At 40.3% G+C, this 26,724-nt stretch overlaps 1 protein-coding gene across 1 annotated transcript in view; it reads left to right on the top strand.

Moving 5' to 3' along the window:
* dock4 (dedicator of cytokinesis 4) overlaps window positions 1-26,724 on the top strand; it is a gene marked incomplete in the record, with an annotated part of 29,691 nt that overhangs the window by 553 nt on the left and 2,414 nt on the right. Inside the window, 44 exon segments of the mRNA XM_048256836.1 lie at window positions 4,741-4,824; window positions 5,039-5,079; window positions 5,473-5,528; window positions 5,678-5,774; window positions 6,077-6,225; window positions 6,943-7,027; window positions 8,015-8,166; window positions 8,746-8,827; window positions 9,139-9,199; window positions 9,752-9,884; window positions 10,188-10,276; window positions 11,317-11,442; window positions 11,779-11,903; window positions 12,179-12,341; window positions 12,703-12,809; window positions 13,009-13,162; window positions 14,230-14,327; window positions 14,584-14,667; window positions 14,908-15,008; window positions 15,619-15,700; window positions 15,964-16,134; window positions 16,775-16,967; window positions 17,213-17,358; window positions 17,866-18,000; window positions 18,523-18,621; window positions 18,715-18,809; window positions 18,944-19,019; window positions 19,351-19,451; window positions 19,750-19,808; window positions 20,052-20,200; window positions 20,431-20,516; window positions 21,300-21,326; window positions 21,429-21,524; window positions 21,805-21,865; window positions 22,066-22,159; window positions 22,381-22,529; window positions 22,710-22,796; window positions 22,995-23,099; window positions 23,578-23,719; window positions 24,333-24,499; window positions 24,790-24,876; window positions 25,280-25,456; window positions 26,119-26,202; window positions 26,502-26,621. Coding sequence (XP_048112793.1) covers window positions 4,741-4,824; window positions 5,039-5,079; window positions 5,473-5,528; window positions 5,678-5,774; window positions 6,077-6,225; window positions 6,943-7,027; window positions 8,015-8,166; window positions 8,746-8,827; window positions 9,139-9,199; window positions 9,752-9,884; window positions 10,188-10,276; window positions 11,317-11,442; window positions 11,779-11,903; window positions 12,179-12,341; window positions 12,703-12,809; window positions 13,009-13,162; window positions 14,230-14,327; window positions 14,584-14,667; window positions 14,908-15,008; window positions 15,619-15,700; window positions 15,964-16,134; window positions 16,775-16,967; window positions 17,213-17,358; window positions 17,866-18,000; window positions 18,523-18,621; window positions 18,715-18,809; window positions 18,944-19,019; window positions 19,351-19,451; window positions 19,750-19,808; window positions 20,052-20,200; window positions 20,431-20,516; window positions 21,300-21,326; window positions 21,429-21,524; window positions 21,805-21,865; window positions 22,066-22,159; window positions 22,381-22,529; window positions 22,710-22,796; window positions 22,995-23,099; window positions 23,578-23,719; window positions 24,333-24,499; window positions 24,790-24,876; window positions 25,280-25,456; window positions 26,119-26,202; window positions 26,502-26,621 — 4,775 coding nt within the window.

Raw genomic sequence — 26,724 nt, 5'->3', positions numbered from 1 at the left:
TTTTAATTTATTTAGAAATAGGCTACTCTTAAGTAGCCTTTAAATTGTCAACATGTGACCAGGGACCCTTTGTTCAAGCCTAATTGCAGGGCACATTCGAAATCAATAAATAAATGAAAGGTGTCATGTATTGGGGGTTAAGCATAGGCCTTTTTTCTTTTCAAGTTATGATTCATTGGAAATTGCCGTTATATTGAGGTCTGTTTAGACATGTCATGCTCTTCCATTGTTTTTGTGCGGTGTTTGTGTGGTCTTTTCCTACAGACTATTTTGCATGACCTTTTAGATCTGTTCTGATCCATGAATACCTTTAGATCAGGTGAATTACACAGATAGAAGACATTTGTCAACACCAGTGCAGAAGATGTCAGTAGGACTAAGTCAGGGAGGAAGAATGGTTGGCAGGGGGAGGGTTGAACCATCTCCACTGTGGTTCTGGAGCAGATTGTGTTTCAAGGTGCACTTTTGCTGTTTTTGTAGTCTAAAAATAATATGTCTTGACACCTACAATGGTGATGTAATTCTGAAATCTTTTTGCCGTGAATTTAAAAATATGTATTTCATGCACCTCAAGCTGTGTAAGGTCATTGCCCACACTCTCCAGGCCTTGCATATGTACATCTATGCTATCAAAATAACTATCGCTAATAAACCAGCTCAACAAAATCAAACTATAGGCAGTTTTATTGGCATTGTTTTTGTTCTAGACCAGCAGTAATGAGATCTGAAAGACAGGCGACTGTTCTATGTTTTCTGCCCAGATACCTTGTATCCAATTTATAGAACTGTCTGAAATAACTGTGTAAACTGTGTGTGTAAATTGTACAGTCATATTTGGAAATACTATTTATTTCTGATGCCTGAGTTGGTAAAAGTGTCATTGTAAGTTCAAAGGCATTTTTGTCAACCAAAAATCTTCACCACCACACACCATACCTTTATGTGTATTTTTAGACTGAAGATCAGATATGGGTTGGATTGCAAGCAGAGGCTGATGGGATCTGCAACTCACTGCAGCAAGATTTCCCATTATTAATAAGCAGAGATGGGTTGGTGTGCTCATATGTTCACAGGGAGGTGGGGACACTTTGCTTTTGATGTATAGGCTTTCATACAGTACATACTTATGCTGTCTGTTTCCTATGTGTATTTAGGCTTATAGTTGGCTCTATGGAAATTATAATGCTGTTTATAGGTGTCATGAGAAAGTTATACAGATGTCGAAAGAAGAGGATTCCAACACACACACACAAACACACAACCATACACTTGTAAATACTCAAACACAAATACAGGCAGTATTTAGTAAAATATGTTCTCTCTGCTTTATATCTGATTACCTGTGTTGCTAACAGGGTGTATTACTGAGCTGAGAGAAAATGTATCAAAGAACTCTTATGTAAAACTGTTCACACGTCTGTGTTGTGTGCAGAAGGCCCTGCTCCCCTTAATGCCAGTAGCTTCCTTATATGAACAGATGGACACAGAACACTTTCGTCCTCCAATTATTTCATTAAGTTTGTGGCAGCATTTGTATATTTTGTAGTGGAGCTTTGCCATATGGTAATTAGTTAAAGAATTTGGTCAATGTGTCTTTAAAACAGTTACATGGTCTTGTTTTTAAGGGCTTTATGTAATGATGCTAGCATTGTGTGTGTGTGTGTGTGTGAGAGAGAGAGAGAAAGAAAGAGAGTGAATCATGATGTTAATGTATGCATAATTAGTTATGTTGTGTTATTTTATTGCTGTCAATTGCAAGGTCATGCTTATCACACAGTACAGAACAGTTGTGCTGAGATAAAGTCAGATATGTCAGACTGGCCCTCTCTGCCTCTCTTCCTGGCAGCTTTTCCCATATGGTGCTCTTGTGCTTCAATAATAGTTCAATTTACTGACTGTGATGAATGAGTGACTTTAAGACATAATTTGTAGTTTATATAATTTCGTGAGACCATGTTACACATACTTGGGACACACAAGGGCAATGGTACAAAGCAATGGCTTTGTAGCTAAATTCACCCCATCACTTCTGTTGGATTTTGTTTTTTGCGGATGGCTACTCAAATGAGCTTTAACAGAGTTATCTGATGAAAAAGTCAGTGATTACGCCTGAGGCACACAGGCTTCAGAAGTAGGGCTGAAGATGGCATATAGACAAACTTAGAGACACCAGCAAATAGGCCTAAGTAGAGCTGAAGAATCCTGTTATATTGCCATTGGGTCATGGGCATAGTGAGAATGTCTTGTGGTATATCTTGAGGTGTATCCAGTAATCTCTGTGGTATTGACATGTGGACTTATCCATCATAGGCATTAAGGGGGTGGGTCTGGAATGACAGACATCACTATTGAGACATCTGCAGGTATCCTTTCAGTGACTTTGTATTCTAGTAGAACATATTGAGTGATTCTTGAAAGTTTGGGAACCCTTAAGGATTTTCTATATCTGTCTATGAAACATAGCAGCATCAACAAGTAAAAAGAGTGTACGTATTTAGCCTGCTTATTTAGGGAAATGTTCCATTCCATTCCATTCCATTCCATTTGGTTTGATTTTGTGAACTTTTTTCAACCCTCAAAGAAACAATTGACCATAATTCACCACAGTTTCAGTTTGGCCACCAGGAATAAAGACACACCTGGGAGTCTAGGAGTCATTTAAATATTGTCTAGGATATTGGTTTGGGAGTGGATGCCTCAAAGATCCTGTTTAATTAACAGCTCTTTGTGCTTCCTCTTGACTGTGCCACTTTTTTTTTTATCACGTTGGTGTCAAGAGATCCTCCTCCATCATCAGTATGTGTTGTTCTGTATTTGTTCTTATGAGAAGAACCTTAAAAACATGCCTGATATTTAGGCGTTCAGGTCTGGCAACAAAATGTAATTCATTTATGGGTTCCACACATCAGATTAAAAAGAGAGAAACTAAGGGCCCTGTTCTTATGGTTCTTCAGTATCTGCCACGATACACAGGTACCATGTCAAATCAGATGCAATCCAGGACTATGATTGCTGCACCATCTCAGATTTTGCTCAAAGTTGGTCTGTAGTTTTACCCTGGAAATCCAGAGTTCTCGCCAGAGCACCTTGGAATTGTCTTTTTTACCCGAACTAGCTAAACTGATGAACACTCTGGCAAGGAGTACAATGATGCAGGCCGTCCAAAAATCATTTTTAAAACATGGTCTACCCCAACATTCCAGGGAACTAGCTAAACTGATGAAGACATATTTTTGTTAAATTGTGTTTTTAATTTTTTCACCTTTGATTTTTCTTCATTTTTATACTTCCAAAATTGTCTTGTCTTTGAGGCCATGTTTGGACATATCTTAAATAGTATTATTCCCAGCCTGTCCAAACTGTATACGATGGAAGATGAACATGACTGGTTCTGAGCATGACTAGGCCATTTACAGGTTGTACTGCTTGTTCATTCATTTTGTATAAGGCCGCTAGATTACTATGCACAGAGAATCACAGGCTCAGTCCCTGCCTCAGTCATTGCAAGCGCCTCTTGATTGATTAATCACCACTATGTGGATACTGTTTTTAGAATTGATTTAGATTAAGTGTTAGTATAATTTGTATTTTAGTATATTTAGTATATTCTTTATCTTTTACTGTCCTTATTGCTTAGTTGTGTTTTTATATTATATACTTTTAATTACTTTTTCTGCTGTTAGTGAATGTGTGTGTGTTGTCTGTATGCTACTGAGACCTTGAATTTCCCCTGGGGATCAATAAAGTATCTATCTATCTATCTATTTGGAACAAAGTGCAAAACCAGTCATATTGAGAATCTTGTAAACTCAGCATCTGAGCACCACATGGCATCTATCAGTGTTTTGTCTGCAAATGCAAATGCAGATAAGTCAGAGACTAGTTGCTGGAGGCACTCTGCTGTTTTGAAAGCTGTTGGCAGTTTTTGCTTCTCTCTCCTCTTGAACAGCAGTTCTTGGATTACCGGGTTCATGGTTGCAGACTCTCACTACACTGGTTTTGTTCCTGTAGAAAATGAGATTGCTGGCTGAGAAGACATGATTTAATCACCACACACACTAATTGCTTTCTATTTGACTCAAACTTTGTGTGTAGTTTACTTTTATGTCATGCATTGTGTGTGAATGCAATGCAGGTGGATGTCTGCTGTGGTGATGTTGCATCTGCATGCACAAAAAGCCTTGCATGTTCAAGATAAGATCAAGTGCCAAATCTCTGTTTTACCCACAGGTATATTAAGACATTGTGTTCGGCTTTTAAAACAATGCATGTTTGCAAACTTTCAAATGAAGCTTGTATCACAGTTAAAGTGGGTATATGAGAGATTTGAAATTGAATTCATATGTCTTCTCTCTTGGGAGGATTTAGACACAGAAAGAGTAAGAGATTGATAGTAATGTTTGTCATATGAGTAAGCAGCCTTGCATTTATGGTTTGAAACATTCATCAGACTTCTAGTTACCGGTAATACAAACATCACTGTCCTATTTTCTAGCACCTCTGCTTGCAGACAACTTTGGAGTCATAAGTGGTACTTAAGCTTAGGGCGAGCCTGTTCAGTTGAAGTGGGGCGTAATAAGTCACCAGATTGGCTTAATGTTTTCACAATGCAATGATATGACAGTAGTTTTTATATGGTGTTTTTTTCCTCAGTTATAACTTCCGAGATGAATTAGATGCACAGCACACAGGTGCAAAAGTTGGCCTACTGACTCTTGAGCCTTGTTTTGTCTGTTTTAGTGCTGGCTAACTTCAGGGGACTGGTGCAGTATGGCCTACCACTTGAGATTGGAGACACCGTGCAGATTCTGGAGAAATGTGAAGGCAAGTAAAGAATGAAAATGGCAGTGTGTTTGTGATGTCATGGCACTTAATACAAGACATTTTAAAGTGTGAATTCACACAGCACTGGTGAATTCAGAGGCTAGTCTGTCCCAGCATTGATGAGTTGTACTCTTATTCTGCAGAAAGCAACATACAAATAATAAATATATCATCGAATACCCTGTTGTAAAAATGAAATATTTTGTTCCTATAGGCTGGTATAGAGGATTTATAATTAAGAATCCAACTACTAAGGTGAGTATTTTGTCGTTAGCATATATTAGAATGTATAGTACACATTGGAATATTTTTTCTGTCAGATCCTTCAGTGTTATATAATATACACTTTTATAAAAACATTCAAATTATTTAAAACATTCAGACAATACATGCTGTTCTAGATAACTATTGTGAACATGGTCAATGTTTGGCCTGTAAATCTGTAGTATCCTAATTAGCCTGAGACATGTTTTGTTGACAGAACATGCAGCATACAAAAAGTGCTCAACTCAAATATGGTCATAATAATGTTTAATGTAATGGGGTCTTTAAGTGTATTTCCATTATTATTCATTATATATCAGTGAATTGCCAGCTTCCTTATGAATTATTGATCAAACTGTATTTAATTCGATCTCTATTCCACAGGGAATTTTTCCAAGCTGTTACATCCATTTGAAGAATGCTCATATCAAGAACAAAGGGTAAGAACAAAAGCCTGTGCTCTGGTGTTGGCTAAAATGTAGATTTTGTCCCAAAAGTAAGAATTGTACACCCTTTGTCAGGCAGAATTTTGTGATGGGCGCAAAGCTTCCAGAGAAAGGTATGACAAAGCTCTTTTCCCATCCCACAGGCAGTTTGAAACGGTCATACCAATGGAGGACTCTGTCATCACAGAGATGACGGTGACCTTGAGGGACTGGGGCATCATGTGGAAGCAGCTCTATGTGGTGAGTGGCACAGTGCTCCAGGCAGCAGAGCCGTGGAGGCTGAGGCAACGTTCTCTTCACCTCAGAAATCTGTTTGTCATGCTGCCACACTGATGTGGCAGCTGCATGTTATCTATGCTGCTGTGCAGCAGATAAATGTTCTTAGTGAGTAAAGATAAAAGCAAGCCTGTCCGATGTGCTCAAAATATGGAACAAGTATGAAGTGTATAAATGTATTTCAATTTATGTTGGAGAGGTTTCGCATTTCAGATCATTGTGTTTTCTCTCTCTCTCTGTCTGTCTCTCTCTCTCTCTCTCTGCAGAGAAATGAGGGGGATCTGTTCCATCGGCTGTGGCACGTGATGAATGAGATTCTGGAGCTGCGGCAGCAGGTTCTGGTGGGCCATCTGACCCACGACTCCATGAGTAACATCAAACAGCATATCACCGCGCGCCTGGACTGGGGCAACGAGTATGTGCCTAACGAGGGCCCTGGTGCTTTTGTCTTTCAGCCTTCATTTGTCAGAAGATTCACCCTGAGACATTTGGGTCCTCAGAGGGGAGGCATCTTCAGATGAAGGAACAGCTTGCCTGATGTCAGACTCTATAGCATGCTATACATGCTATAGCATGTATGCTCATAACCTGAGATCAAAAGTGTGCTTGTAAATATGCAGTGTATTGTATGTATGTAGAGTTAGTGCTCTAAAATGGCAGGCAAGGCATACATTTTTGTGAGTGCAAATGTATTTGTGGTCTCACATTTTTACAGTACTGCATTACAGAGGCTGCGCTTTAAGCTTCATTCAAACGTCAATTTTTATGTGAAGCCGTGTTTCAAGTATACAGGTAGGTTATGATGAGTCCATCTAGATTAGAATGATTAAACTTGAATAGAATCGCATGGAACAGATCAAATCTGAGCTGGATCATGGAAACAGTTGTCTTTGTAGGGACAGGTCATATCAGAAGCAATGCTTGTATATTTAATTTCAAAGGGCAACATTCAGAAATGAGTCACATTTATGCTAAACCCCACATATGCAATACTTTTTCTATGAATTGTCTCTGAGAGCCACATAGTAACAGTCTGCTGAGAGAATTGTTAATTGCCTTTTCTTCTAGTAGTATTTGGTTAGAAAGAGGCCTACGCTGCGTGTAGCAGTAACTGTGTGTCATGCTTTGGCAGGCAGCTGGGATTGGATCTGGTCCCCAGGAGAGAATTTAGCATGGTGGACCCAGACGAGATCAGCGTCACCGAGCTCTACCAGCTGGTGGGTACTGTGTGCTTACCCATGACTCACCCTCGCTTAGCAACACCTACATGCTGCATCGTTGCCATAGAAACTGACGCTGCAGTGCTGCTGTGTTGCAAGGACACAACAGTAGTATTTCACGTATCTAGTTAGGCTGAACTAACATAGAGACACACACACACACACACATACACACACAAAACAGAACACTTACAGTTTGGTTGGCTGTGGATGAGGAAATTACAGTAATTAAGAGCAAAGAGAGAGAGGGAGTTAATGACCATTTAGATTGCTGTTTGTAAACACTGATGCAAATGTTGGTGCATGTGATTATTAAGAGGCTACAAATTAGATATGTTATTCATTAGATGAAAAATACATGAAAATAAATGTTTGATTAGTTTCACTGTGGCGTTTGGGGTCAATTATGACATACTTAAAGGCATTGCTGGTAGTTTCACATCAATAGCCACGTTTACATGGACACTTCTATTCCGATTAGAAACACCCATGTATACGGTTAATCGGATTGACTGCTCTATCTTCTCAAGGAAAAGTAGGCAACTGAGCTAACTTCTAAATGATGCTGTTATATGTGGAAGTATGTGGAAGTATGGAAGTATGTGATTGGTAGGCTATATTTAATGTGTCTATATTTAATTAAAGTGTATGTGATCGGTAGGCTATATTTAATGGTGTACGAGTAAAAGACTGAATGGCACTCAGTCAGAGAAGCAGATAGGAGTAGTGGGCACAGTAGTAAGACAGAGATGAATATGAGAGATGAATCACTACACTGGAGAGGGTGTACATACATAAACATTCATCTGCATTTTGTCCTTCATAGCCACAGGGAAACCAGTCTTGAGTAATACCTTGCTCCAACAGTTTATTCACACTTCACAAGATTGTGGATAGTGCCATAATCCATTTTGTAGTGAGTATTTTGTGGTGAATGTTTAGTGTAGAGCTGCTCCTAATTGATGCGTTGCACGTGTTGGGAAGATGGAGCGGAGACATCGGAGGAAGGAGCTTCCTGGCCAGGCCAGCATGCACCACCTGTTTGTCCAGGTGAAGGGCCTGATGAGCGCGAGCCTGGGAGAGGAGCTGGAGGTGTTCCTCTTCATCTACGACAGCAGAGACAGTCGCCCAATCAGGTGGGTGGTCCAGACAAACATCCTCAGGTCCTCTCTGAGATGGGATCAACTTGATGGCTCCATTGGTGGACTCCATTGGTGTTTCACCATTAGTTTTTTTTAAAGTATTTTTGTCATCACATGACCGTTCTGCCAGTTATCCTGTGTATTGTAATAGTAATGGTATATTTTCACTTTTGAAACAATCACTCAAGATCTTATTGACACTTTTCTAACCGGTTAAAGATTGCCAATGGTCTGTATGAGACTGTGAAAAGGGCTTGATGTGTAGAATAAGTATTTGATGGCTGTTTTCCTCTGCCCCTTGATGTTAAGGGGCTTTATGCACTGTCTTCACTCCTCCTCGGGTGTGAATTATTCACTGGGATCAGTACCCCCAGGCACTCCGAGAGGGAGTGAATGCAGGAGGCTGCGCAAGCCTCAGTGGACTCCTCCTCATAATTAATCAGCCTCCCCAGGCTCACAGGAGAAGCCACTGATATGGTCTTTAGAGCAGGCCTCTCTTCCTCTGAGTCACTCCACTGGGCTGCGACGAGAGGAGGAGAGAGCAAGCCCACCTAATGCCTGTGTGTCTTGCAGTGAGAGGTTCGTAGTGCGTCTGAATAAACAAGGAGTCCCGAGTGCTCTGGAGAAGGCTGAACGACAATGCACTCTCTTTGTTGTAAGTGAACCCTACTTCATACCGCTCCACTGAGGCATGCATCTGAGTCCTTTAAAAGCTCTAGCTGTGATTGTAGTGGTGGTGTTATAGACTGGACTCGACTGATGCTAGCATGTGTGATGGAAACTTGAGAATACCTAGAACTCCCAGTGTATGCCGACATAAACAAGTTGTAGCTTTTTCTGCTGCAACAGCTCCAGGAGATACCACCATAATATCAGAGTCTTTCACACACCTCTTTGAAATCATTGAGGTGACCTACTGTACAGTTAAATCATTGTTGAATAAAAATGTGTATGTGTTTTTTTAAGGATTTGGGGAGTAGCGATCTACGAAAAGATGTTTATGTTGTAGCTCATATAATTAGAATCGGTAAGAGCAATTGGATGCATCATTGTCCAGAATTTTCAAAAAAACACCATGCGTTTTTGTGTCTGTGTATACCACTAAATATCGTTGAATACTTGTGTCATGTCAAATTGTTTGTGATTATCTGCATGGCCTCAATTTGTAGAGTCTCATTGTGGTGACAGCTATATGTCCATTATGATGTCTAATGTCCATTGCATGTATCCACCTTTTTCGGTTTTGTGCTGTTTGGCACAACTGTGTTAAATGTGGATTGTCGTTGTACTATTTGTGCATTATGTAGTATGTGTATAATTCTTGTTTGGAAGTGACTGAATGAAGTTGTAGTATTTCATCAGACAAGAGACTTTGAGATCTACATAACCCTGTTCCTAAGAATCATGCAGGTTGACTGCCATATATCCTCCGGTATACATTATGACTTATTTACAGGGTAATGTTTGATGCTGTTGCAAAAATTGCACAAGTCACTCTAAATGTCTAGCCATGTCCATGACAGTTCCCCTGCTGGTTTTGCACCGTGTGTAATCTCCCCCCTCTGGGTCTGTTCTACAGGACGGATGGTGGCAGGGGAGAAGAAGAGTGTCTCTAATGTCCAGTACAGGCGGCCTTTTGGCTGTGCCATCATCAGTATTGCTGACCTCTTGACTGTAGATTCCAAGGATGACCACCTACTGAAGGTGTATTCGTAAGTGCACTGACATAATTGTCATGCCACTATTACCCGTATGACCTGAGCTGTTTAAGACTCAATAAGAGGAGCCATTTCAAATTATTTAAGAGGCTGTTTCATGTAATTCACACAAAACTATTTATGTTCTTTAACCTTCTCTGTCCTTCACCTTGGTTAGAAGGTCCTGTTATCATATGACTTTGCATTTACAGTGATAGATATCAATTGATTTATTATCTAAATCTACTGTTTGCCAAACTAGACATCAGCAAAATGATTACCTAATTACCTGAACTTTGCGCTTTTTCCCTGCAACAGATGTAATATGGAAACGGAGTGGTACCAGATTCATGACAGCATCATCAGGAAAGTCAGCTCCAGATACAGCCTGGTTGGGTCGAACGCGGGTATGAGCACTGGAATGACATGAGGACTGAAGAGTTGTATGAAAAGTGAAGCAGTACAGACAAACTAGAAAAGCATTTCCTGAAGGAAATGCAGTGCATGAAAATGCAAAAATATGCTAACTTAGCCTATCATTTTTAGTAGTTATGCTAAATATGCTAACTAGCAAGCTAACAATGTTAACATGCTAACTGTGTTAACCATGTGACTTAGCTAACCTAGCTAATTATTTTTAGCAGTTATGCTAACTATGCTAACTAACATGCTAACCATGTTACTTAGCTAACTTAGCTAATCATTTTTAGCAGTTTTGTTAAAAATGTTAAAAATGTTAACATGCTAACTATGCTAACCATGTTAACTAGCTACAGTGGGTAGGAGTCATAGTTGATGACAAGTAACAGTTACAATGGCTGAACAGTTAAAAAGTTCAGTAGTTTAAAGGGTTAAATTGTTGTGAGATTGCAGTGAAATATTGTAGTGAGGACTTTTATTTTGAAACAGTTTTTGGCAGAGGAAGCAGTTGAACAGGATGTGTAGTCTTAATAGGGCCAGTTTGTATGCTTAAAGCCTGAGACTGGCAGTTGATCCAGGTGGCCGGAACACCTGGCATAGGATTCTAATTGCTTAACGGCTCTATTGTGATGTCATCAGCCCATGTTAAGTCTATGGGGAAATTTTGAGTAGTTTTTAATTAATAGTTTAAAAAGTATAAAAGTTACCAAGCTGAAAAATACATAGCCCACATGTCCTAAGTAAGACCTATGTAACATAGTTTGAATGAAGTTTCTACGTTAAACTGTTGAAGCTGGTTGATTAACTGCGTTAGAAGAAGAAGAATAAGTCAGAAGAAAAAGCCTTGGAATAACAGTACAGTGCATTTTCATGCACTGTAATTAAAGTAGTGCCAGTTTGATAAATCAACAGTTGGCTGCTATTTGTCTCTCTAATGACTAATTAAATAAAAGAAATAAGCAAATATATAAATATGCTTCATCTTGTTCTTGCTTATATAACGTGTCTCTGGCTTTGTCCTCTTCAGGACTCTCCATGTCTCTGCAGCTCCTTCATGGAGACATGGAGCAGATCCGTAAAGACTACATGCGCCTCTTCACCCGAAACATCTCCATCACCAAGAGACTTGGCTTCTCAGACATCATCATGCCAGGTAAGAGCTAGACACATTACACAGAGGGCTGACTATGGAGGGCAGATCACATCACATCACACCAATCAGACCCTCTTTCACAGGGGTTACTAGGAATAATCTATTCTATACTTTTATGTCCACATAGTTACTGTGACTGTAGGCAACACAACCTTACCAACGTTGTATAAGTTCCAGCTCAAATTCAGTTAGAGGTGAAATACAATGATTGCTTACTTAGAGTAAAGTCAAGAAAACTACAAGTAATCATCCAGTTTGACAATTGCAGTGTTTACGTACTGTCCTTGTGTGTGTGCTATGATCCTTTTAAATAAAAGAGCTGTGTTTTTGTGTCAGGTGAAATAAGGAATGATCTGTATATAACGTTGGAGAAGGGGGAATTTGAGAAAGGGGGGAAAAGTGTGGCTCGGAACGTGGAGGTCAGTGTGCACGTCCTTGGAGCAGATGGGCAGATTCAAAAGGTGAGTTCTGTCATTCCTGTCTCATTATTAGTCAAAACATTGTAAATCATATTCAAGATTGTCCGGTTATATGTACAAAATGTGAGGGTACATAACATCATTTGCGTTGGAATAGGCAGGTTTTTTTTTTCTTTTGGTGGGTTTTTATTGTCATTGGGAGATGTCACAAGCCTAATCGTTCTGTTGCACATGCAGATTATACAGGCCATGGATCCTATTTAACTTGAAATGACCCCTCTCCCCTGTGTGTGGGCATGTGTGTGTGTCTGCAACAGGATGTGCTCTGTGCTGGCTCTGGAGAGCTAGGAGTGGAGCAGCATCATTCATTTGTGCTCTACCACAGCAACAGCCCGCGGTGGTCAGAGCAGATCAAACTGCCCATCCCCATGGACCTGTTCAGAGGGCTGCACGTCCGCTTCGAGTTCAGACACTGCTCCAGTAAGACTACTAACCCTGTCTGCTTTCAGTAAAGATCTACACGCTTGTGCTCCATCCATAGCTTATGGCACTGTCAGGGTCTGGACTTTTTAATACTACTATACGTTTCACATGCAACACATGTTGATCCATCTGTGTGCTATAAAGGAATGCATGTAAGTTAAGTCCGAGCTCTGAGAATCATTATCTTTGTGTTATGTGGGCAGACAGTCTTGGCATACTGAGCTCCTTGTAGTGGACATGGACATCCTGTTTAGTGCTTAATTCAGAGCAGGCCTCTTCCTTACTGTGAACCATTCTTGGATAAACAGGCCAAGTGAAATGCTGACTGTTGAAGCACTATAATGTTGTTGTTCCCTAGCCAAGGAGAAGGGGGAGAAGAAGATATTTGGCTTCTCTTTCGTCCCCCTGATGCAGGAGAATGGAAGCATACTTCCAGATAGAACACATGAGCTTCTCGTCCACAAGGTAGTGTGTATGTGCTTCGGAGTGTGTCTTGGTGTCTTGGTGTCTTGGTGAGGGGGGTGGGGGGGCAGGGGTGCAGGAGAACAGAAGAACAGAAGAAGAGACAGCCAGACAGAAAATGAGTTCATGTGGGGTGATGTTTTCTTTAACAGTGTGAAGATGAGTTTATGTGTGGTGGTGATCTATATGTTTTCTCTAACAGTGCGAAGACGCAACATATTTCCAAGATGTAGCTCGGTACCTCAAGCTTCCCTATTCTAAAACAAACACGCCTGGAAATAATCAGCCTGCACGCAACAGCAAGGAGTCCTTCTGGATTACATCTTTCTTGTGTTCTACCAAACTCACACAGAATGGTATCGTCTGTCTTTGTGTTTGCCATTTGGGATAGCAGAAACCAAATCTTTGTTTGACTGTCTTACTTCAAAGACTGTGAGGCTTTAGAAAAATAGGGATCACAAAGAGCAGTGTGTTATCTGATAAAAATGAAAAGTAAATTACTAATGACACTGCATGAATGTGTAGACCTGCTGTCCATGTTCAGGGTTATTGTAGATACATTGAATTTATAGCTTATAAAGTGAGTCACTTATATTAAATTATTCAATCATTTATCCATCTGCCATTGGACTGTGAATGGCTCTGGTAGCTGACTCCACTTTTCAGTTAACAGCATGTCATCCAGACATCTGTCACCATTGAGGATAATATGGTTTAATGACCGTGTATGCCATTGACTGATTTCTACTAGGGCTGTCAAAATAACTGATTAATTTCGATTAATTAATTTGAGAAAAAATAACTGAAAAAAATAACGCATATTAATCGATTCTGTATGACCTTTGACTCCGAGCCGTTGTAGTCAGTAACCATTAGACTGTAAAATGAAGGAGAGAGAAGAAAATGTGCTGCCTAGATCATTGATTGGAACATTTAATTTTCAAAAACGGCTTGATGGTATTGGTAAAAATAAAGTGTTGATTAAAATAAAGTCCTCTGCAATGTATGTGATAAAAAACCTTCTTCCCGAAGCACTTTTGAATTTATTTCTTCAGCATATTAGGTCATATCATAGATTATTATGGCCATTATTAAAATAATAATACAAGAGTTTTTGAACTTTAATGTCACTAATGCTGATTATTCAATGATTGATTTGAATTTAAATATTTAAAATACTTTCACAGCAAAAATCATATATGCGATTAATTTAGATTAATTAATCACAGAGTATGTAATTAATTAGATTAATTTTTTTTAATCGATTGACAGCCCTAATTCCTACTTCTGTACTTGTTCTATTTGAGGTTCTCACTTTGTGGTACTTTGCTAGATATTTTGTATTAGAATCTGTCAGCACTTTTGTTCTAGCACACACACACAGTGTGGAGCGATGGTGTGAGACTGTATTGACTTTCCTTAGGTGATATACTTGACTTACTGAAGTGGAGAACACACCCAGAGAAAATTGCTGATTGCCTGTCTAAACTCAAGGACATTGATGGCACTGAGATTGTAAAGGTACAAGTTCACTATATAGTTCTTACTAGTACTTGTTTCATACTTGTCATGGTACATAGTATGAGACAACACACATTGATGCTGCAATGCATTCCTGTTACTTATGGATTTATATTGAACAGATGCAAAGTGTAGGAAAATACTCTGTTGAATTGATATTGTTTTAGTAGACTGAATGCATTTAAGATAATATATTGATATTATGTAATTTCATGTTGTGTAATTTATTGTTAAAAACATTTCTCTTGTCCTGCAGTTTTTACAGGACACACTGGATACTCTATTTGGTATTTTAGACCAGAGCGCACAGAGATATGGTCTAAAGGTGTTTGACTGCTTGGTAAGTGCTTTTTTTGATGCATGCATTCACCATAACTTTATGGATTACTGTAGGGTTATATCAGTCCAGTCACTTTCAGTTGCTGTGGTTACTGGAAATTGAAAAAAATGAAGGTGTTGGCAAAATGTACTCACATGACACAACACAGAACAGACATGTTTCAGCTGAGATGGATTGTTCTCTCGCTCTCTCTCTTTCTCTCTCTCTCATGATATGGATATGTTGCTGATGTTTCCCCAGGTACATATAATAAATTTACTGCAGGATAGTAAATTTCAACAATTTAAGCCAGTAATGGACACGTACATTGAGAGTCACTTTGCTGGAGCTCTGTCATACAGGTATGAATACCTTTTTTCTCCCGTCTCAACTTTATTTCCCTCCTTGAACAGTTACTTATTGCCTGTCGATGTGATAGCCTTCACATCATCAATCTGTGTTGAAGGTTTCAGAAGAGTTGTTTTGTTAGCATTATTAGAAATTGGTAGAAGAGGAATTATACTCTTCTTTGCTGTATACCAAGTACAAAAATGCTTTGTATACTTAATTATGAAACTATGTACTGACAAACAAAACAAAAATGCCTTTTTCAGTTTTGACGGTCTTCAATACACAGTCATGTTAAGAGCAGTGGTAGCTGATTCCTGTATCCTAGCAACCTAATAAAGAAACCATTATATGCACCATAGATCAGAACCTGGACCAGCAAAGCCTTTATGTCACTTGTGCCCAGTCGTTCAGCTTTGTGTCCGTCTCCTGTCTGCCCTGCCGGAACTGAGCAGCCATCCCACATTGCATTACATAAACGTTGCCTACTAACAGTTTGGTAGTAATGGCAGCAGTCCTCTGTCCCCTGAACACAAATGATACAGCTCTCATACACAATGTGTGCTTAATCTAAGGTCTCCCTCTCTGTTGACCCTTTCTCTTGGCACCTGTATTCTGAACTAGGGAACTTATCAAATTACTGAAGTGGTATATTGACCGAATCATTGATGCAGAACATCATGAGCAGATTCAGCAGGTTCTGAAGGTAAGTATTTTTTGTGCACACGTTATGTCTAGCAAAATGATTATTTTGGCTAATGCACGGTGACCGATACTGCTCAGAGAGAAGAGTAAAAAGGGGAGCGGGTTACATGCCCAGTGTGCTTTTGGTTTTGCTAGTATGTTTTCATGTTTTGCGTACCTATAGTGGGAACCGTTTCTGTGTGGTGTTATAAACATACCCCACGTGCCTTTGTCTTGAAAAGTGAGATTCAGGACAGTTTAGAACTGCACCTTTGCTCCCCCCAGGCAGCTGAGTACATTTTCAAGTACATTGTTCAGTCGAGGAGGCTCTACGTAGGAGCAACTGGTGGACAGGGTGAGGAGGAGTTTCGCTGCTCCGTCCACGAGCTCTTCAAATCGGTCCACCTCTTCCTCTCTCACCAGAGCAAAGGCGTCAGCCCCATCACACACACGCAGGTAAGCTAGCTTCTGTTCCCTTAGTTCAATGTGTGGGTGACTAACCACCAATGAGGTGTACAGATGCACTCAAACTCACTCTCATGCAGTGGGCTATTTTTACCTTTGCAGTTGCAAACTATAGAACTCTATGGCATATGAACAGCACTATGAGAGATTACATTCCTGACCAGCAGTATGTGTGGCCAAATGACAGGATTCATTGAATTCAGGGAACCAAGTCAAAACATAAATCAGCATAGCACGGGTGGCTGGCAATGCACATAATGCGTCACTGACCTATTCAATTAGTTTATAACCGTAATACCATTGTACATGTGTGTGTTGGTCTAGTGGGAATATCATTTAAACCGCTGGCCTCTCTGCTCTGATAATAAATACATGTCATAATAAATAAATATACTGTACTGGAGGCTTTACAATGATCATCATTATTTTTAATTGTAGGCCTATGCCTATGTAGTTTTGTGTATTGTAATGTGATGTATTTGAAGGAGGCTGTCTACATGACTACACAACACCAGTTTAGTTCAAAACCTATGATTTCTCCACATACATTACACATATTACAGGCCTGTTGAACATCTTGGTGAAGATGCCAGTTTGTCCTACTGAACTCCATGGCACTGTGTGTTGTTAGGCTGTGTTCCTGAGGTCCTTCCCTACAGTCTGCTGTGAGCTGCTCAAGGTCTTCCTGGTCAGAGAAGTGGCCGTCCTGGCCCATGACACACTGGGCAGCCTCCCTGTGATGGCTCACACTGACTGCCCCCTTCAGGCTGTTAAACTCCAGTGTATCGCCAAAACTGTGGAGAGCCCACTCTACACCAACCAGGGTGACCTTGTACTCTTTTAACACAAGCAAAATTGACTTCAACTAGCTGTTGGCATGCTGGAAATAGATGATGGAAATAACCCTGCAGCGCACTTTATATTAAATGCAGAGTAATGTTTTTACCAACTTAGTCTATAGGAACCACAGAGACAATGATTCATGTAGCCTGTGTTTTAGGAGCATTAATTGATTCATGACTAAAATTATGACCATGGATGAGTGTAGCTGTGTGTATTTGTCCTGCAGAGTGCCGGTGTGTGGTCCTGCCTGTGATCCTGCAGCACCTTCAGGTGCACATGCAGGAGCAGAGGGACCTGGTCATGTGCGCTCACATCCTCACCGGCATGCTCTCCGTCATCACTAAGGACGGCACAGTCAGTCAGAGAGGACAGGTACCGCACGCTTCGCATGTGTTTGTGAGGACAAAAGGATCCTTCACTCTTGACAACATTATCACAGATCATTGATTTAAGGCTTGCAGAATGAATGGAGGTGCTATTGCTCCCTCATCAATAAGATGAGTCTGAGCAACAATAGCACTTTCAGGCAAATAGGTTTATTTGGATGACGACATCAAAAACCTAACTGTACAGATTTTTTTTTAACCGGAAACACATACAATCACAAAAACTCAAATCAAATAGCACTTAACATTTTTTGTCAAATCAAATAGCACTTAACATTTTTTGTCAAAAGTGTTGAAATGACATTTGACCATATGACGCCCATATGACCAGTGATGAGCTCAGTTTATCTCTGATATCATTGACATGCTGATGAGTTCAATTTATTCATAGTTATGAAGAGGTCATATATAGTGCAAGGTCAGGGAGCTCTGATGTTTATAGTGCTACTGTGTTATGGTTCTTGCCTCACTCTTTGACCCTGCGGCCTGATAGGAGTGTGTTGCCTCTGAGGAGGTGAATATCATCATGGACAGCATGTCCGGTGTTCTTCTGAGAACCATCTTGGAAGTCACCAACTGCCCACAGCCTGCTGGGACTGCCCTGCGCCTGCAGTACCAGGATGTCACGGTGAGAAAAATCACTGCTTTTACATAGGGGGTGCTACTCTTAACTTGATTAAACCCAAGGACAAAAAGAGCCAAGATACTTGCTCTGTATCTGAATAACAGTTGAGAACCTACTGACCAACTGTTAATGTAAGTGTTAATGTAATGCTAGTAAGCACAGGTGCTAGGTGGCCATCTTCCTGACCTTTGACCTGGATGTTTACAGATGTCATATACGTGTAATGTTAGATGTATATGAGTCTTTAGTTAATTGTGACTGAACCTATAATCCCCAACAGTAGTGAAAATGTAGGATTAAACATTTATTGTAGAATTTATTAACAGTGGGACATCCTCAGCTTCAGGAAAGCTTTCAAAGAAAGTTCTCAACCCCAATACATTTTTTACGTTTTTCCTTCACACCCGTTTCCAGACACAAACAGTTGGAAGATACTATCTGTCTACACCAGACTGACAGCTACGTCCCATGTTCAAACAGTTTCATTGGTCTTTGTTATGTGGTTTTGTTTTTGGTTATCTCCAGGGTGAGTTTGTGGCCTGTTTACTGACCCTCCTGAGGCTGCTAAGTGATAAAGATTACCAAAGATTTCTCTCAAGATTCTCAAGCAAAGATGAGCTCATGGTATGTCTACTTGAACACATTTTACTTACCCATTATCAAATGTAAAGTGTTTTAGCATAATATCTTTCACTAATGTTTTTTTTTTTCAATTAGGCTTTTCTCCTACAGTTATTCACTGTCTTTGAAATACTCATACGCCCAGATATGTTTCCCAAAGATTGGACAGTCATGCAGTTGGTCACCAGCAAGTCAGTATTTATTTGAAATCCTTTTATGTCAGGTTTCCAGTGTTGAGTTAGATTACTTTGAAATGTAATCCATAACTGAGTAAAGACTACAAAACTTCAAACGTTTTCATGCCTCTTCACTCTTTCCCCTTTAGTGTAATTATCACCTCACTTCTGTACCTCTCTGATGCCTTGAAGAAGAACTTCCTCAATGAAAAGTTTGACTTCAAGGTAAAAGCAGAAGAATTCAGCCCCTCCCTAACCCCCATCACAATGTTAGCTAAATGTTACCTAAGCATTCTGTGTGAGACACTGAATCACTTTGCAGCCTATTGTAATTTTCAAGCTTATATATTAAGAGGCTTGATGCATATTCATATCACTACCGTTGGACTGAGCTCAACTTTAGACTCTCAAAGCCTGGATATTAAAGCCTCCCTATCAGCTCCTCTCCAAATGAGGATGTGTCAGTGCGGAGAGCAGAGGAGAGCAGCGGAGAGCAGCGGAGAGCACTCACTGCACCAGCACGTTGTAATTAAAGCTGCCTTCCCTGTCCCCTCAGGTGTGGGAGTCCTATTTTTATCTTGCTGTCGTCTTCATAAACCAGCAGTGTCTCCAGCTTGAGAAGTTCCCTCCCTCCAAACGGAAAAAAGTGCTGGAAAAGTAAGTATTCTCCCTGCATGTGACAGCTGGAGGTTGTCAGATGTTGTATGATTGGACTACTTCATTAAATACTGTATATGCAAAGTAAATTACCAGACAAGAATTTCAATTCTCCATAGAATGATACGCAATCTGTTCAAAGTGGTAAACTGCATCCTGTAAACCTGAACCTGAGCAAAACATACAGTGTGTCCTACATACAGTATTCTGTATGAAGATTATGTCATTGGTGTAACTATTGACCCACCTTCTTTCTTCTTTAAACCTGTTAAATATTTATTTTTTTCTTTCAATGAAGGTATGGAGACATGAGGGTAATGGTTGGATGTGAAATCCTTAGCATGTGGCAAAGTTTAGGTAAACCTGGTTACTAATTTAAACAGTCCATAATGTTTGATGACCTCTTTTAAGACCCATTTACCAGTTGTAATGTTTCAGTGTTTGATAATGAATTTTTCAGTGACATAATCACTGAATGGGACATCAGTTTGAAATGATGATAGTTACTGTATTAATCAGTACCTAGATTAATATCTTTTTACTTTTAAGAGAGAAATAAACACTTTAGCTATCTGACATGAGATTACCGTCCTCCTTTAGAAGAGCATAAACTGAACTTCATCCCTGTCATGATCGGGCTCTTCCTGGAGGCGACCCTGGTGCCCCAGGCTGACCTGCGGAACGTGCTGATCCCCATCTTCCACGACATGATGGACTGTGAGCTCAGCAGGAGTGGAAACTTCAAACAGGTGCAGTTTGCATAGGACCAAAACAAGACGCAACTGTTTTATTGATTGTTGCTGCTGTTGACAGTTTCATTTATGGAATCATTGTATCTTTGATCAGCTCCACTGTTCAGACAAATTGTGGTAGTTAGTGCCTAACTCAGCAGCTGATTCACTAAGACCCCCTGTGAATTTGGGCTCTCTCACTCCACATCAGCCGGTCACTTTGTGTCTCATGGGTGTTCTTGCCGTAGGTGGAGGCAAAATTGATTGACAAGCTGGACAGCCTGATGTCTGAAGGCAAAGGCGATGAGACGTACAAGGAACTCTTCAACAACATGTGCGTTACACAGAACTAGATGCCCAATTATGTCATTAAGCTCTTAAGCTAAAGAGAATGTTAATGCTTGTGTGTATGTAACATAGTGCACATTATAATTGTATGTATTTTAATGTGCTTTATAGATGGATGTAGAAGGTTATTGTGAATGATTAAAATCTATTGCAGTTTGTGTTTGCAGTAGGTCAGACCATGTGCATACTATGTATAATCAGACCATGTGCATATGTATAACAATAACTACATACTGTATAATGGATAAGGACAAGAACAACTGAATATTTTTGGGTGCTTTTACTTATACTTAGCCTGGTAAACCAGACCCTGGAATCTTTCAGATTAAGGGTCTGGCCACGAGTAATGAAAATGGCCCAATTTGAGGGGCGGCACCAAGCATGCATTTGAAACTCTCACTGCACGCAGTTGGATAACGCTACGACCAATCACAACAATTCATCAGTGTCAGTCATCAGTGTAGCTCGCCTTTGTCCTGCCTACACCGATTTGATTGGTCCCTCTCGCTCGAGAGATAGAAGAAATTTGGATCATTGCTCGTGGCCAGAGTATCTTGCGGGCACAATTCAAATTGTGCTCTCGCGAGAACTCTGGATTTCCAGGGTAACTTATACTTACAATTATTGTAAATGTCTTAAAAGTTGACACACTGGCGAATAGCGAAACACTGTCATATGTCGTTGACAACAGCAATACTGGATGGATGTGTTTGTGATAACTGCATGAATGTACTAAAATCAGTTTGTCCCATCAATGCTTCCGGACAAGAATTCCCCTGTTTGGCCCATACCCAAGGTAAGGCTTGACATCCCTCAGATACATACAAGTTGTTGTTAAAGTCAGCAGATAATCAAATGGAAATGTTCATGAGAGGTCTGATGTACCACTGTGCTACAGTCTGCTGAAGAAGATTGAGAGCGAGACCTGGAGGGAGAGTGGTGTTTCCCTAATTACCACGGTAACGCGACTAATGGAGAGGCTGCTTGACTACAGGTAAACAAACACCTTGCTCTTCTCATGTTGTATTGCTCAGGTTCCAAGGCGGGCACATCTTACTGCCTCCACATCTGTCACATCAAGTCTAAACATTTATATCCACTATAATTTAGACAAAAAAACTATGACCATCCATGTAAGAGAACATTCAAGCAATGTTTAAACGATGTGTGTCCATTTGAACAGTTCAACACACACTTGCATGCTCATACACGTAAACACCTGTGCTACAGATACAGAACACTCACACTCATCACAGATCTGTCTTGTTCCCTAGGGACTGCATGAAGATCGGAGACGTGGATGGGAAAAACATTGGTGGCCCTGTCAACCTGCTAGTGAGTATGCAGCACCATCTGGGCTGAAAGACATCAGAGAAATCCTTCTAACTATATGCATTCTGTCATAGTTGCTCAAATAATTAGCAAAAAGATGCATGCACATTAGAGACAAAGATGGTCATTGTCTGTTTATGCAATTTATATTTAATTATGGTAATTATATGAAGTATCGGCTGATTAAACATCTCTTTTGACAGAACTTCTACAAAACTGAACTTAACAAAGAGGAGATGTACATAAGGTACATTCATAAGCTCTACGACCTGCATTTCAAAGCACAAAATTACACAGGTAAAGAACATAACTTTGGTGACCTTGCTCACCTGTGTAATCTTTCTGTGTCTGTGCTGTGTCTGTGATATCCAAGTCTGTGTTGTGTCTGTGATATCCGTGTCTGTGATGATGAGTCTGTGCTGTGTCTGTGATATCCAAGTCTGTGTTGTGTCTGTGATATCCTAGTCTGTGTTGGATCTGTGATGATGAGTCTGTGGTTTTCTGGCATGTTGCTATAGAGGCGGCCTACACACTGCTGCTGTACGATGAGCTGCTGGAGTGGACTGAGCGGCCCCTAAGGGAGTTCCTGGGCTACCCCCTGCAGAGCGAGTGGCAGAGGAAGGAGTGCCTCCATCTCACCATCATCCACAACTTTGACAGGGGGAAAGTGAGTCTTTATCTAGCGTTGCCTAGTTTATTTGTTATTTCCTCCCAAAAGAACATATTACAAATGATTACCATTGAATATGTGCTATGACAGTGAAAAATACTAGTTTATGTAGAGGTACAGTATCTGCTTTATTATTTGCCTTTCTAATGTGGTCAGTATTCCCTGTGTTTGTTGTAGTGTTGGGAGAACTGCATCATACTGTGTAGGGAATTGGCAAATCAGTACGAGGCATATTATGACTACAGGAATCTCAGTAAAATGAGGGTAAGTGGCAAATCAGTCAGCATGTTATTGGAGAGACTTGATTACTTCTGCTTGGGGAATATGCCAAAACGACCAAAAATTCCAAATGCCATTGTTAAGTATTTTGAGAGTTTATTATTCAGTGTCAGCTTAACCAAACACTGGCATGAGGAACGTGTCTATGTTGTTTTTAACAGTCATTTTGTGCCTGTCTTGCAGATGATGGAAGCATCATTATATGACAAAATAATGAATCAGCAGAGACTGGAGCCTGAATTCTTCAGAATTGGCTTCTATGGCAAGAAGTTCCCCTTCTTTTTACGGGTAAATATGTTCTCTGATGTCACGGTGTTCTGGAATGTAGACAGGCACAGGGCACAGTCATTGTGTTATCTGACAATCAAAATGTTCCTTCATTCCTGATTAACCATGTGCAATTGTTTGAGACATTGAACACTATCACCTTTGCAGCAATATGGTGATACTGAATGTAACTATACATAAAATGTCTTCTCTGTTTGTCTGGAACTGTTGGTATTCATTTGACCTGTAGGTGAGGTTAGTGTACACTAGTAATCTAAAGATATCTCATGCCTCAGGAAGTGCCTGTAAATGCGTAGATCCAAAAAGAAATGGACCATTTGACCTTGGAACATTGGTACAGGAACATTTCATGCAACAATAGCTACTGCATCTAAATGTGAGATGAGAGTGTGATTTTCAAATGCCAGATGCAGCAGTTTCACATGTTCACTGGAGCAATTATTGTTTGGGTGTGCCTCACCTTGTGTCTTGCTCACAGAATAAGGAGTTTGTGTGCCGGGGCAATGATTATGAGCGCCTAGAAGCCTTCCAGCAGCGAATGTTGAGCGAGTTCCCCCACGCCATCGCCATGCAGCATGCCAACCCGCCCGAGCAGACCATCCTTCAGGCCGAGGCGCAGTGTATCCCTCCACTCCACGCTCACACGTGCACGTTCTGCTCTCTGTTTGACAGCACAGCACAGGGACACACACACAGGGTGCACAGCCGCTGTGCAGCTAAATGACCAGCGCTCCTCACACATGGCCACTGAGCTGACCACACACCACAGGCACAGCACACAGCAGCCCAGTGCCACACAACAGTGCATACAGTAGAACTGGTTCACTCAGAATAACAAGATTCTGTCCTTTCTCTGCTTTAGTTGTTCAAATACATGTTGCCCATAATTCTGGGGTAGTTCATTTCTATAAAGAAAAGCAGCTTTTCCTGAACATCTCCATATTCTTTACTCTTGGGTTTTTCTAACTTACAATAGTATTTAGAAAGTTATGAATGGACTAAAGTAACATAACTAGAAAGTTATTTAAAAAAACTTTTACAACAGAGAATCACTTTCCAGGCATGCTCTAAATTAAATGTACCGGTATATATTATAAAGAACTGGTGTGCATGCCTTTATTAAAACTACAGCTGTTGTTTTTTTCTGCCTCGTGTTACTTTTCATTGGCGAATGACTATAGCCTTTTCTGAAGTGTGAGGTCCTCTGTATTGCCTTGACTCGCAGTGCCTTAGATCTGCAGATCTATGCAGTAAGTCCAGTCCCCGAAGGTCAAGATGTACTGCAGAGGGACGGGGTACCCAACAACATCAAGAGCTTCTACAAGGTCAACCATATCTGGAAGTTCCGCTATGATCGGCCTTTCCACAAAGGCACAAAGGACAAGGAGAATGAGTTCAAGGTTCATTCACAGTCCTTTTTTTGTTTCTCTCATTTTTTGAGTGGCTATGAACAAAAATAAGCATTTTCGTATGTCATGTTTTGGAAAATGTATCAACATATTGGCACAGTTATTGGCAACCCAAGATATTATGACAGATGTTTTGGGGACAGCTGACCTACCTTCTATCCATAGGAGAATCCCAACCAAGGCCTAGAATGCTACTGCCAGATTACACTGTATAAAAGATCCCCTCTTAACGGGATCACTATGCTGTGCCTTCGGTCATCACACCATGTCTTTGTCTGTAGAGCCTGTGGGTGGAACGAACTACACTGACCCTGGCCCAGAGCCTGCCTGGTATCTCCCGCTGGTTTGAGGTCGACAAGAGAGACCTGGTAAGTAATGTCATGTGTTTACATCCCATTTTTTTTGGAATTGCATTTATGTACAAACTATTTTTATTGTGGTTGTGTAAGTCAATTACAACAATAATTTGTTACACATTACAAAAAATAACTGGATGCCGAAAAAACAGAGGATGGAAAAAATGGTTCAATCTATGTAATAGTAGGAAAGTAAATCCTACATAGTACATCATGTTACATAGGCCTAGTACATATTACAGGTACATACATGTAATAATATACTAACTCATACTTGGTCTGAAAATGTTACTGGCGCACCACTGGTAAAATGGTAAAACTGGATCTATTTATCACAATGTCATTTTGAGGTTGTTATAAGGAATTGCATAAAGTATTACCATCCATGATTGCATTCCTTTACATGTGTTTCTAGGTTGAGATGAGTCCACTGGCGAACGCCACTGAAGTGATTGAGAACAAGAACCTGCAGCTCAGAACATTGATTGCTCAGTGCCAGACCCGGCAAATGCAGAACAGCAACCCCCTCACCATGTGCCTCAATGGAGTGATAGACGCTGCTGTTAATGGTGGGCTGGCACGCTACCAAGAGGTACGCTAGCATCATGGTCATCTTAGACCGTGGATGAGGCCAAACATCTTAATAGCATTTACAAATATGAACTGTAGTATTTGCATTGCATTGCTTAGACGACTGTTGTGTACAGATTTATAGATGCCTTTCTAGTATAATTTCTGATTTGCTGAATTCTTACTGGTGCAAGTGTTCATTTCTGATTGTTGCTTAGCAACTGCTTATAAAAGCATCACTGATGGAGCCTAGGACTGAAGCCTTATGGTGTCCTGCTGTGTGAACCTTTACAATGGAAAATTAACCCCAGAATAATATTTATTAATATCATTCATATGGCTTGTCGACTGTGAGCTGAAGGGCATGTGATGAGGAAAATGTAACATTGTTATGGTAGCTGTGTAATGCTTATTACGTTTTGCTCAAGTCTCAGGAGAGGCCTATTCTTCTCAGTGTCACATTGAACAGGTAGTCTGTAATGGCCGAAACGTTACAGTAAATGCAATGCCAGTGTAGTTTGATTGAGATGTGGAACATAATGAACATTCTTCCACAGTTTCAAGACAAAGGATCTGATACCATTTAGAAATGATTCACTGATGAATATCTACACCATAATTCAAGTGAAATCTTGAGTGTACCAATGAAATTTACATTGTATGTTTCTTTGTGTGCTCTGAAAGGCATTTTTTGCAAAAGATTACATTGAAAATCATCCTCAAGACGGGGATAAGATCACTCGTCTCAGAGAGCTGATGTTTGAACAGGTATGTCTAAATGTCCGTATTGTTTACCTCATAATCTATATACAGCATCTAATATGCAAATCACATTCATTTTGTAGCCGATGTGATTTCTAGTATGCATTTAGTGTTATGGATATTTTCAAGGGAATTTATTAGAGAAATAGCTTTATTTCAAATTAGATTAGAATGCACAAAGCATTGAGTCCTTGCGTTGAATTCGAAGGTGAACAAAGTGAGATCTTTTCTTTTTGGGAGTTTTATTATTACCCATCGGGACATAGTGGTCCCCTCTTCATAGTCCAACTCTACCTCCATTCCAGGCTCACATTCTGGAATATGGGTTGGCTGTGCATGAGAAGTATGTTTCACTGGACATGCGACCGTTGCACAAAAAACTGGTAGACCAGTTTCATATGATGAGGTCAAGTCTTGGACTACAGGTAGGTCCTACTGTCAATTTGCTTGGAACATGAAAGATGAGTTTAGCATTAAATCCACAACATTTTACAACTGCCATTGTGTTGCTTTCATCTTCCTCCTCTG

The sequence above is a fragment of the Alosa alosa genome, chromosome 11 (genome assembly GCF_017589495.1).
Source record: "Alosa alosa isolate M-15738 ecotype Scorff River chromosome 11, AALO_Geno_1.1, whole genome shotgun sequence".
NCBI classification, from domain to species: Eukaryota; Metazoa; Chordata; class Actinopteri; order Clupeiformes; family Clupeidae; genus Alosa; species Alosa alosa.
Note: the sequence above shows the minus strand (reverse complement) of the source record. Positions and strands in the feature narration are given on the sequence as shown.